Source organism: Psammomys obesus, unplaced genomic scaffold (genome assembly GCF_907164565.1).
Source record: "Psammomys obesus unplaced genomic scaffold, mPsaObe1.curated_primary_1811, whole genome shotgun sequence".
NCBI lineage: Eukaryota > Metazoa > Chordata > Mammalia > Rodentia > Muridae > Psammomys > Psammomys obesus.
The window spans coordinates 5086198-5097907 of record NW_026592732.1 but is presented as its reverse complement, the minus strand read 5'-3'; the positions used below and the strand labels follow the sequence as shown (position 1 = coordinate 5097907).

General features: G+C 43.6%; 1 protein-coding gene across 1 annotated transcript; it reads right to left on the bottom strand.

Moving 5' to 3' along the window:
- Positions 1 to 2195: 2195 nt before the first annotated feature.
- On the bottom strand, positions 2196 to 9834 carry LOC129682967 (stromelysin-2-like). Its single transcript, XM_055615567.1, has 10 exons — positions 9688 to 9834; positions 8804 to 9051; positions 8565 to 8713; positions 8065 to 8190; positions 6906 to 7070; positions 6291 to 6441; positions 5340 to 5473; positions 4512 to 4671; positions 3731 to 3834; positions 2196 to 2532 (listed from the first exon to the last, which is right to left on the bottom strand). The coding sequence occupies exons 1-10, from the start codon at positions 9790 to 9792 to the stop codon at positions 2432 to 2434; spliced, it is 1443 nt and encodes a 480-aa protein (XP_055471542.1). The 5' UTR covers positions 9793 to 9834; the 3' UTR covers positions 2196 to 2431.
- Between the last annotated feature and the right edge of the window lie 1876 nt (positions 9835 to 11710).

Below are 11710 nucleotides of genomic sequence, written 5' to 3'. Positions count from 1 at the left end.
CCCCACACTCCCTCCCTGGTCTCCTCCCTGCCCCTTTCCAAGTCCACTGATAGGGGAGGACCTCCTCCCCTTTCATTTGACCCTGTTTTATCAGGTATCTGCAGGGCTGGCTGCAAAGTCCTCCTCTGTGGCCTAACAGACTGCTCCTCCCCTGGGGGGGGGGGGGTCAAACAGCCTGCCCTTGAAATCCTGTTAGAAATAGTCCGTGTTCCCCTTACTTTGGAAAACTACTTGGTTACTGAGCTACCACGGACCACATCCGAGCAGAAGTTCTAGGTTATATCCATAGATGGTCCTTGGTTGAGTGTCAGTCTCAGAAAAGACCCTGTGCCCGGATATATTTGGTCCTTGTAGAGCTCCTATCCTTTCCATATCATACTAACTTCCCTTCTTTCATATGATTTCCTGCACTCTGCCGAGGGTTTGGTTATGAGTCTTAGTGTCTGCTTTGAAACACTGCTAGGTAGAGTCTTTCAGATGCCTTTTGTGGTAGACTCCTGTCATACGTTCAATGCACATCCCATTTGTCTTTCTAAATGAGAATTAATCACCTTCGCCTGTGTCCACTTTCTTGATTATCTTCTTTAGGTGTGTAGATTTCATTATGTTTATCATATCTTGTAGGTCTATATAAGCTAGTATATACCAAGTTTGTCTTTCTCCTTCTGGGATACTTCACTCAGAATGATCTTTTCTAGATCCCACCACTTGCCTGCAAATTTCATGATTTCCTCCTTTTTGATTGCTGAGTAGTATTCCATTGTGTAAAAATACCACAATTTCTGTATCCATTCCTCCGTTGATGGACATCTGGATTGTTTCCAAGTTCTGGCTATTACAAATAAAGCTGCTACAAACATGGTTGAGCAAGTATCCCTTTTGTGTACTTGAGCAAATTTTGGGTACATACCTAGGAGTGGTATAGCTGGGTCTTGAGGTAGCACTACTCCTAGTTGTCTGAGAAAGCGCCAGATTGACTTCCAAAGTGCGCTCTCCTTTATATCCTGAGTTCTTCTTTCCCCACATTCTGGCCAGCGTTTGTTCTCAGCCATTTTGTTGATGACAGCCATGCTGACCCCAGGAAGGGAATCTCCGTGCAACCTCAATTTTTTTTCCGATAGCTGAGACTGCTGAACTTTTTTTTAAAAGTACTTCTTAGCCGTCTGTAGAGGGGTCCCCCCTTCAAGTCCCTCAACCCACCATAGTTTACTGCTTTCCTGTCTTTATTGTTAGATGAAAAGAGGGACTTTCGGTCAACACGGGCACAGCAGTATTTGTTACACCTGCAAAGAGCTTGATGAGGCAGCACAATGTTTAGCAGAACCTTCTTCCCTCCACAGGGGAGGGCAAGGCCGTCTTATATACCGTCAGGTGTGGAGTGGAGCCCGCAGTGGGGGATTTTGAGGCCGCTGGGATTCGGGGGCTGTTCAGCAGCACAGCGTGTCCTGTGTCCTCACCTCTGGCCATTTCATGTGACGGGTTCCATCCTGAATTTTCTTCCTTCTCTCCAGTTAATCGACAGAACTGTGTATTCAGGGGACTGAGCTGAGGCCACCAAATCCCTGTTTTTATCCAATGTGAGTTCTAAGTTTCCTTATTAAGCATCTTATTGATATCTTTATGTGGTTAAATGCATGTTTTCATTGTGCTGGAGACAGCTTGCTAAGCAATTCAACTAAAAGAGTAGGTACTTCTCCATGTTCTTCTTCCTCTACCCTGTTAGCTCTTTAATAACATCTATCATTTGTAGTTGTATAACAGTTTGTGTTTGCGTGGTTGATTTATGCTCCACCGCCCCAGATAAAAATCAGGGAAGTTGGGTTAAATATAGTCTAGACTCAAATTCTGTCTGTGACAGCAATAGACATTCGTGTGAATCAATAATAATATACCCAGTATGGGGGAAAAAACATGTTAGTGGTGACAAAGCTGCCAGACAACTGGAATACTGATGCAAAGCCATCTGGGCCAGGAACTTCCAGACACAAAAGACTAACAAGAATGTTCAGATGAAGGAATGACGCTGCTACAAGGCCTTCAGCCTCTGTGACAGGCAGAAATACCAATGAAGAGATGAAGAGATGGCTACACCCCGAATCAATCTTGCTTCCCTCTGCGTAGTGTGGGGAAGTGGGCTAGCTCATCTTTCAGATGACTGGTACTGAGCAGGGATTACTCCAAGAAGCAAGGCATGGTTCAAAAATAAAGCTCTTTATTAAATAATAAAATACCCATGGGGATGAATTCTTTCACCAACTCCAGTGAGAATTTTTCACTTCTGTGCAAAGAAGATGCTCAAATGATGCCCCGTGGCTTGCTAAGAGAGACAGCTGCATGGCTCATCTTCTTGAGCCACAGAACACGCAGGGGCAACTGTGTGGCATTCGGGCACACGCATAGCGAGGTGAGAAGTCGTGTCTTCTCTCGATTGTCAGCACAGGAGCCAGCTGTTACTGTTCAGTATGTGTGTCACCATCCTGGCATTGGGGTCAAACTCAAATTGAGATGATCCACGGAAGAAATAAAAAAACCCTGTAAACAGAGGTGAGGAAAGGATACTTTTTTAAATAAATAAGTTTATGACAGGAACAACTGAGAAAGGACATGAGCTGATATGGGAGGGTGTATGATAGGTGATGTCTGTCCACACTGAGCTGAATGATTTGGGTGACTGACACATTGACTATTTCTTGCCAAAAATGTCTGCCAAAACCAAGTGAGAACAACCTGAAAATTAGGAAAGTTTTAACATTTTCTCAAGGTAATAGCCCTAATGAGAGGCCTAGTGAGGATTCTGTTTCATTTCTCTGGCTATGAAGCCAGTGTGCTTTAACACCAGAATATACTACTTCTAAACAGATCAAATCCTGGGGATTTTACTATTTAAGCATTTTCACCTTTCTTTCCAAACTCTCTCTTCCCCAAGGTATCTCCTAAATCGTGGTGTGGGAGGCCACGGACCCAAGAGAAAGAGATAAATGATGAAACTCCTTCAAGATTCATTTCCCTTTTGTGTATGTTATGAGAAGGCGGTTTTAGAAACAATGTTGCTGGTGCCATGAGCACCAGAACTGAAGCCAGGCAGATCCTCCAGGCATGCCCTCCAAGGGAGCCGGTGATTCTCCCAGAAACTCATCACCAGCAATCACATTTTGCCATTATCTATTTCCTAGTGAACAATGTGAGTATTTTCAGACGGCAACAGGAGCCCAGGCACAGTAGACGGGATAGGAAAGAAGGGCTGGTGGACAATGGAATCAGCCACCCACCAGCCAGCCTCACAGTTGGCCGTATCCTACACCCACACTGTGGTCTGAAAGACAATGGCTTCGCTGTGAGGACTTCTCAGTGTTATGGAACAGAATCTTGAAAATTGTTAGAGAAAAAGAGAGCTTTGGATCCACTTTGCAACAATTACAAAGTTGACGCTTTCAGGATTTGAGTAAAAAGGCCACAAGGCAAATAAACAACATGAAAGCGTTTCAGGTTCTCACTTCACTTTGACATCTTAACAAACTCACCGAGTTTTGACACCACCTAAAATTAACCAATTTTATGTGTACTTTGGTAAGTTTCAGTGAATATTATCTGAAATTTTGTGGGCAAATGTTTATTGTAACATTTTTATGGCAATCTAAAAGAGAGTTCAAACAGCTCAGCATACACTTAACTGTGATACCATAAATTACCCAAAATGTCCTCACTGTGGATGACATGAAATGCTTCTTACCAAACGCCTGCAGCACAGCATCAACTTGTGGCTCAATTCCCGGGAAGTCGTCTGTTATCAGCCTTGGGAAGCCTTTCTCCATTAGATTTCTTGTCTCATCAAATCTACAGCAAGTGGAATAAATTCAGATCCACAAATGCCATCCCACACATAGTGCGATTTGGTGCTAACAGTACAGGGCAGGATCCTAGGACAACTTTTCAAACTGTGCAATGCTAAATACTTTTCATGTCGGAGGGGGCATGGTAACACATGAGCTTTCCTGGATTTGCAAGCACCTGCCATACAACAACGATCTCCTGAAATAGGGGCATCATGCTACAGTCTAGAACTTCCATATATGTACCTAAGGTCCGTTTTCTAGGCCTGGACACACAGAACCCAAGGATCTACCTGTCGTAAATACATAAAATCTATATAAAGAGACGATGAAAGCTAAGTTAAAATAGACAAAAAAAAGACTCTTGTTCTTCACACAGTAGGACCTAGAAGACCCCCCAGTCTGCCACAGCCAGCTTCGCACGGTAGCGTGTGATACCTAACGGTGTGAGAAGGGGATGCGCCCTCAGCTTCACCATTCCTCATGGCCATTGGCATCTGCATACATGGTCAGTGATGAGCACTGGGAGAGCCCTTTGTATTCGTCAAGTGGAACCACCACGCTGCCTTTGGCTTAATCAGAAAATTTGAGGTTTGGAAAACACTAGAGGTGTGCAGGCATCCTTGAAACAGGAGAACTAACTTCTCTTTCTCCAGGCAAAGCTTCGCCGACGTGGCTCACCTCCAGTATTTGCCCTCTGTGAAGAAGTATGTCTTCTTTTTCTCCTTGTCAAAAACAGCTGCATCAATTTTCTTCACAGTGGAAGGAAAGCCGAGAGTGTGGATCCCTTTTGGGTAGCCTTCTTGGACATCATTCCCACGGACTGCCCAGAACTGACTTCCTGTGGAAAAACCACACCCAAGAAATTTTATTTGAGTGAAGCTAGCTCGTTTTAGAAATGAGAAGAGTGAATTGTTGTGATATGGATGAAAGGTAAAGTCTTGGTCTTTCGTTTCAACCACTAATGCTTTGCTTAGTCAGTAACTTATATTTAAAAAAACATATTTTCTGGCTGAGTGTGTTGGCACATACCTTTAATCCTAGCACTGGGGAGTCAGAAGCAGGCGTATCTGTGAGTTTAAGACCAACCTGGCCTACACAGTGAGTTTGGGACCAGCCAGGGCTACACAGTGAGACTTTGTCTCAAAAATAATACTTTCTGAATAAGTGAATAAATAGTAAGTGAATAAAAAGACCAGCAGAGTCACTGCCCTTTTTGTATGCATTTTATGCATTTATTCTGTATTTATGTCTTTTATTTATTCTGTGTGAGTTATAGAAACCAGCTCTCAGCATTTCTTATAATGACCTTTTGGCGTACACTAGCTTAGCCTTCCCTCAGAAGACTCCCCTTGGTCAGATTTGTTTAAAATGCTGGTTCACCATCACCAATTCTGATCCGTTCTTCTCCCAACAGAATATCTAAGGTTCAACACAACGAAGAGAACTCAAACTGCGAAGTGTGGCAAGCTTTGTTTCAGCAAAGTTAAAAATCTGTACAGCTCCTACCTTTAAAAATCAAAACTCTATCCTTGTTTCGAGCTTCATAGGCAGCATCTATGTTTGAAGGAAGAGAAGGCCAAAAGTCTGAAATCAAATGAAATCCTGGCTCGGGACTCCAGCGGGATTTGCGCCAAAAATACCTGTAACATATGAAAGCCACAGTGGTGCTTATCTTTAAAACAGCAGGCACAGAAGGAACACAGTCTCCTGGCCGATGCAGAGTCACGTCCTGCAGTGTACACTGGATTTCCCACATGTGATTCCAGGCAATGGAGACAGCCCCAGTGAGGGGATGTTCAGCGTTCGCCATTAAGCTTACTCAGCCCGATTCCATTCAGAAGTATGTAAAGTGTTATATAGTTTAAGCATACAGTAATATTTTTAAAATGTCGTGTACCTTTTAAAATGTGAGCACCTATGTAAAGGGGGGCAAAAAAGTGGTGGCAGAAGGTACCCATAGGCAGGCATCTTGGGCAGCATAAATGGAAGGGACCTGGCTTGCATCTTTTGGTACTATTTGAGTACTGTACATAAGCGTGTGTCACTTTTTCTAAAATGAATGAATTAATTGAAATAATAGCCATTTCTATCAAGGATAAAGACTCTTCTCTGGCTCTAAAGATGGCTGGTACTTTTAGAAGTTCCATGAGTTATGATATATAAAAAGTTGAAAAAGAAAAATTAGAGATAAACTTCCATGATTTTATGAATCTTATATTCTACTGGCCAAAAATCATCTTCTGGGTATCTAAAAAAAAGTATTCTGGTCAGTTCCAAGGAGGTCTCTATACAATATACACCAGGCCTTAATGTTTTTTAAAACGTGCCAGAAATGTATCATTTATTATATTATATTACATTTATTATGTACATACATCACATATAACCCCGTTTATTTTTCTTTCTGAGCATGAACAACAAAAGAGTATAGAGAAAAATATAATGTTGTGGTCTCACCTGTCTTTAAAGAATAGGAGCTCCCCTCGCAAGGAGCTGACTGCATCAAAGGATAAAGCAGGATCACATTTGGCTGGGGTCACAGGTCTTGGAGAGACAGAGGACATAGACTGTGTCACATAGACTGTGACATCAGAGGAGGGACGGGGTCCTGAAGGGAACAGTTTGGGGGAAGCAAATGTTACTAGGTCAGGGATGCACCTAGCAATTTACACACTACCCAACTTTTCCACAGTGTTCTGAGATGAAATAGTATGCAGACGTTCAGTCCTGGGGCCAGGGAGGAAGCTAACCTGGTAAAGAAATTTGCTGTCAAGCTTGATGACTTGGGATATGTCATGGCATCCAAAATGTCATTTCATCTCCACCCAAGATCCACACGATGGAGAGAGAGAACGTGTTCTCACAGGTTGGCCTCTGACCTTCACATGTATACCATACCGTGCATTCACCAGTGCATGTACACACACGCAAACACACACACACACACACACACACACACAAATGCAATAAAGAAACAAAGCTTTCCTGAAGATTCACTGTGTAGCGCTCTTAAAGACTTTTGACAAAAGCAAGCAAACAAAACCACCCCAGGCCTTTTTCCTTCATGCTTACCGTAGAGGGACTGGATGCCCTCTATATCGTCTTGAGAAAGCTGGACCCGGGCTGCACTTGCGGAGAAATTGTAGACTGGGTACATCAGGGATTCTTTCTTGTCCGAGTGAAAGAGACCCAGGGAGTGGCCAAGTTCATGAGCAGCCACCAGGAATAAGTCGGTCCCTGCTTGAGAAATGGCAAATGTTCGGAGTCCCGCAGTTAGCATTCCACAAACATGCACGCGTTACTCGGGTCAGCCACACAGGGCACCCTTGGCTTCACACACGGCTTTTTCCTCCTTTGTGGACTCACTGGTTGGCACAGCCCCTACTCATCACATGTTTTTCATGGTTGACTTGAAGTCAGTGTGTAAGACAGTTTTTTCACTAGCTGCTCTCTCGTGGTGTTCTTGGTCAAGATAGCCGGGTCACACTCCCTGTCTCAACAGTGCTAAGTCCTGTTTCCAGAAGAGATTTCTTTGGCTGGACCAAGATGAACCACGTGTCAATAAACATAAATCTTTATTGTCTAGAACTTAGAAACCATTGTTAAGATTAGTAACAAACTGGTTTTAACCACAGTTTAAATCAATCACAGGCTGTTTATATGCTCTTCGACCTCGAAGGCAACAAGACTATGGAGAATTTCATCACCACCATCAACTTTTGGTTGTTCAAACAAAATCAGATCACATCATATGGCACATGCCACAGGCCTGCCTAGTTAGGAAAGACTCACTTCCTGTCAATGGTCCCACCCACACTTAGAAATGCAGTCTGTCTCCAAACTCTAGTTTCAGGCATTTTCTCCCAGTCTTTGTGTTTAAAAGAAAAAGAGGCAAATGAGAATTCAAAGCCAGGGACAACTTTTAGGGCCTCGGCTTAGTCAAGAGCATCCATTGAACACTATGCGCTTATTATTGGAGTGGTAAACAGTGTTAACTATGGCACACTTAAACCCCACACAGGAGCATGAATTATGGGAATAACATGGAATGTCGCTCACCGTGTTGTGCTTGGTGGGAGCAAAGAAAGGAGCCCTTTGCTTGTTCATTAGTGATGATTAGATGAATAGGCACACAGCCAATCAGAGACTGCAGCTAACAGAACATGCCATTTGAGACCGGAGCTAGACAATCAAGTTACCCTCGGACAACGCATGCCTGAGCTCATCCTACCTGAGGGTCCCAGTGTCCATTTCTCATCATCATCGAAGTGAACATCTCCATAAAACCCAGGCCCGGGCGGGTAGGCGTGAGCCAGACTCTGTCCCGGGCCATCAAAAGGGTAGAAGTCTCCGTGTTCTGATGGAAAACAAATGTATGGAAGTATAAGTATTAGGAATTTCTTCTAGCCCCTTTGTAGTAAAGACAGCACAGGGTCTGAGTGGTCTGAACGCTGATTTCTCTCAAAACCCAGACATGGAAATGTGATCTCCAAAGCGCTGGGATTCCAAGGCAGCACCTCTAGAAGGTGCATGGGTGAGTGCTCTGCGGGTGGTTAGTGCCCAGAAGAAAGAAGCTGAAGGAGCCTCGTGGCCACTCTTGCCACACGAGGCTGCACACCCCGTTATTTTGTATTTCTCAGGGTCCGGAACTCTGAGCAATATCTTTCTGTTGTTTACAAATTCCCCAGCATTTTCTTTTAGTAGCCTTAACCCCAACGTCAACTTTGTTACCTCCAACCGCAAAGGAGATCATTATGTCGGCCTCTCCTTCAGAGATCCTGGAGAACGTCAGCGGGGTCACCCCCTCCCACACTTTCAAGGCTTTCTCAATGGCAGAGTCCACACTCTCTCTTGGTAAGTCCGGTGTGTAGTTCACAATCCTGGGTGGGAGAAAACGAAGAAGTGACTGTTTGCTTCTGTGACGCCACGGACACGCTTTCAGCACCGTGTGAAAACACTGGACCCTTTACCTGTAGGTGATGTGGTTTTTCCTCCACTTTGGTGAGCCTGGAAAGGTACTGAAGCCACCAACGTCGGGAACCCCACACCTGGGCCTACTCATCACATCCATAGTGTCGGAGTCCAGCTTCCCTGTCACCTTCAGCCCGAGGAACTTCTGCATTTCTTGGATTTTTTTGACAACAGGACTAATGTCCTGTTTTCTTCTGAAAACTTGTTTCACATTTTTCTTGAAGTTGTAGTATTTTTCTAGATATTGCTAGTGGAGTACAAGAAATACAGTTTTAAAGACACTGCTATAAATTTTAAACCAGTTATACAAATCTCAAAATCTATTTTAATTGTTCCCAGTTTAGTGAAACAAAGCTGTGATACTTAATTTGACTTTTTTCCCCACTAAGATGCTTCATTTTATTATTTCATTGCCATTTAATATTCTACTAAAGTAAGGATATTGTCCTAAGTGTGTGAGTGTGTTAAATGAATGTATCTAAGTTTTTTCATTTCTATTAGCAACATAAGCCTGTTCATGTTGAGTGATGTTAGATAAATTTATTTTTATAAATGAAAAGTTAGAGTATGGATTGTTTTTGAAGTTATATTAGGTAAATATAGCCACATCTTTCCTCCATGAGTATTTTAAGTATCATAGTTCTAAAGCAAAAGAAATTTCATCCATTTCCCATTGTCACTTTCCACTGTGCTGCTGCCATTATCCAGCCTGAGTGATCCTCCTTCCTCGTGTCTCTTTCCTTCTCTGTAAAGATGGAGTTTCTACCTCTTACTTTTTGATATTTTACCACACAGCTTCTAATGAAGTCATTTACTCCTGTTGGAACACCAAGGGGTACTCTTGTCCCACCCCAGGATTGAAGCACATCACCTCACTGATTACCTGAGCAGGATCCATGTCTGTGTGGTCTTGCCTTATTGCCCCTTTCAGAGGACGCGCTGAGCAGACTGGCAGGCACAGCAACATCAGGATGAGCAGGGGCTCCATAGGGACAGCAGGACAGCCGTTACTTGGGAAAACAATCCTCTTCTAGCTCCCGACGTGCACATCTTCGCTTTAGTGGCCACCCTTTTATAGGGAGTCAGTGTTTAGGTCTCTAACAGCATGACACAGCATGTGTGTTATTTTTAATCTGAATGACTGCAAGTGCATTCACAAAACTCAGCATGAAGACAAACGGCTTACATCAGGAATCCCTCCAACTACTAAACGTGAAAGAATGCGTCATCTCACGGATGTGGCTTCTGTGTTTGTAAGGAGGAAAAGGAAATGTTTGTAGAATATTTAGATATCTTGAAAGCAGTGTATTTTTTTTTTTAAACAACACATGTTAGGCTCACATACCTGCAGGCAAGGAATAAATAGATTAATGGAAAGAGATTCAAAATGTAACTGTGAGGACTGCTAGCTGGGGAGATATAATGACAGAAACTCCATTTTTCGAGTCCTTGTGTGACAGGTACTACTGATTTTCAGGTGGATTTATGGGCCCGGGTGAGAGTACTGGGGCAGGCAGTCAGCATTGAGGAGACAAGGTACAGAGGTGAGAAGCCCAGGTGTCTATTAAATGAAAATGCTCTTCCTACTCCCTTCCTCTTCTTTGCTTTTTAATTTTTTAATACTTTAATTTTTAAAGTACAACTGAACTAGAGTGGGGTTTACAATGGAATTTCCAGTCCTTCCTCTTCAGGGATCATTGCTCATAAAAAGCATTTTCATTATCTCCCTTGGCCAGCAGGGTGCTCTTCAAACAGAGAGAGCCTACAGTTAAGTCAAAATTATCTTATTTTAAATACGTAGTTTGTTTTATTCGTGTGTATGTATACATGTTTCTGTGTGCATGTGCCATGTGTGTGCAGGTGCCCTCAGAGGCTGGAAGCAAGAATCCCGCCCTTTGGAACTGGAATTAGAGGTGGCTGTGATCTGTCATGAGGGTGCTAGGAACCTGAACAGGTCCTCTGGAGGGGCAGCAAGTGCTCTTAGATACCAAACGGTCTATCAGCCCCACAAGCTAGCTTCTGAATATGGAGAGATTAGAAGGTGCCAAAATGTTTGAAGTACATTTTTCTTCCAGTGACGAGAAAGCAAGCCTGCAACAGCTGAAGTATGAAATCTCCAATTACTTGGATAGCAGCAAAAGTAAAGGAGTGACCTTTTCAGTGCTGTCTACTGCCTTCCTAGAGGTAGGCATGGCAGGAGAGACCTCTGTAAACCCACTCGGAGGCCTCTGAGAAGCAGCTTGGGTTGGTGTGTGTGTGTGTGTGTGTGTGTGTGTGTGTGTGTGTGTGTTTGTGTGTGTGTGTGCGTGCGTGCACTGGGCCAGACAAGTCAGCTTGTGTCTTAGCGTAAGTGCTCTGCAGAGAATAAACCAACCTGAATATCAGAGGCAAGGAAGCTGACTACAAGCAGACTCAGAGTCAGCTAGGCTTGAGCAAATCCATAATGTCATCTCGTGATCACATTTCCTACGGTGTGGATAACCCCACTCTTAGTGTTTATGCATACGTCATGCTGGCTGCAAGCTCCTTTTCATTTTATTCATGTGTCTTTAAAAGATAGAGCTTGCTGGCTGGGCGGGGTCCTAAGTGTGCCCTGAGGTGCTCACTTGACGTGTTCTGAGATGCCCTTCGTGTGGCACATCCTGCTGATGGTTCTTTATATATCAGAGAGCTATGGTTGTGGCTGAAGTCAATCAACCATGAAAGGACGTGCCTCCCAGGAGTGAGTTACCACACCTGGAGAAGAGGGGCTATGAAGTCCTGTTTGCTTTTAAGTAAGTTATTATTTATTGAATTTACTGAATATTCATAGAGCAAAGGCTGCCAGTAATGGGGGGACACGGAGCCTGAACTGTCATCTTTTGTAACCAGGCAAGGCCTCAAGAGGAGGCATTGGGACACCACAA

Excerpts from the sequence above, each read along its gene's own strand:
- LOC129682967 (XM_055615567.1), bottom strand. The coding sequence starts at position 9,792 with ATGGAGCCCCTGCTCATCCTGATGTTGCTGTGCCTGCCAGTCTGCTCA. Across the intron at positions 8,191-8,564 it reads GATCTCCTTTGCGGTTGGAG|AACACGGAGACTTCTACCCT; the intron begins GTAACAAAGTTG and ends GTTTTCCATCAG. Across the intron at positions 4,672-5,339 it reads TAGAGTTTTGATTTTTAAAG|GAAGTCAGTTCTGGGCAGTC; the intron begins GTAGGAGCTGTA and ends GTTTTTCCACAG.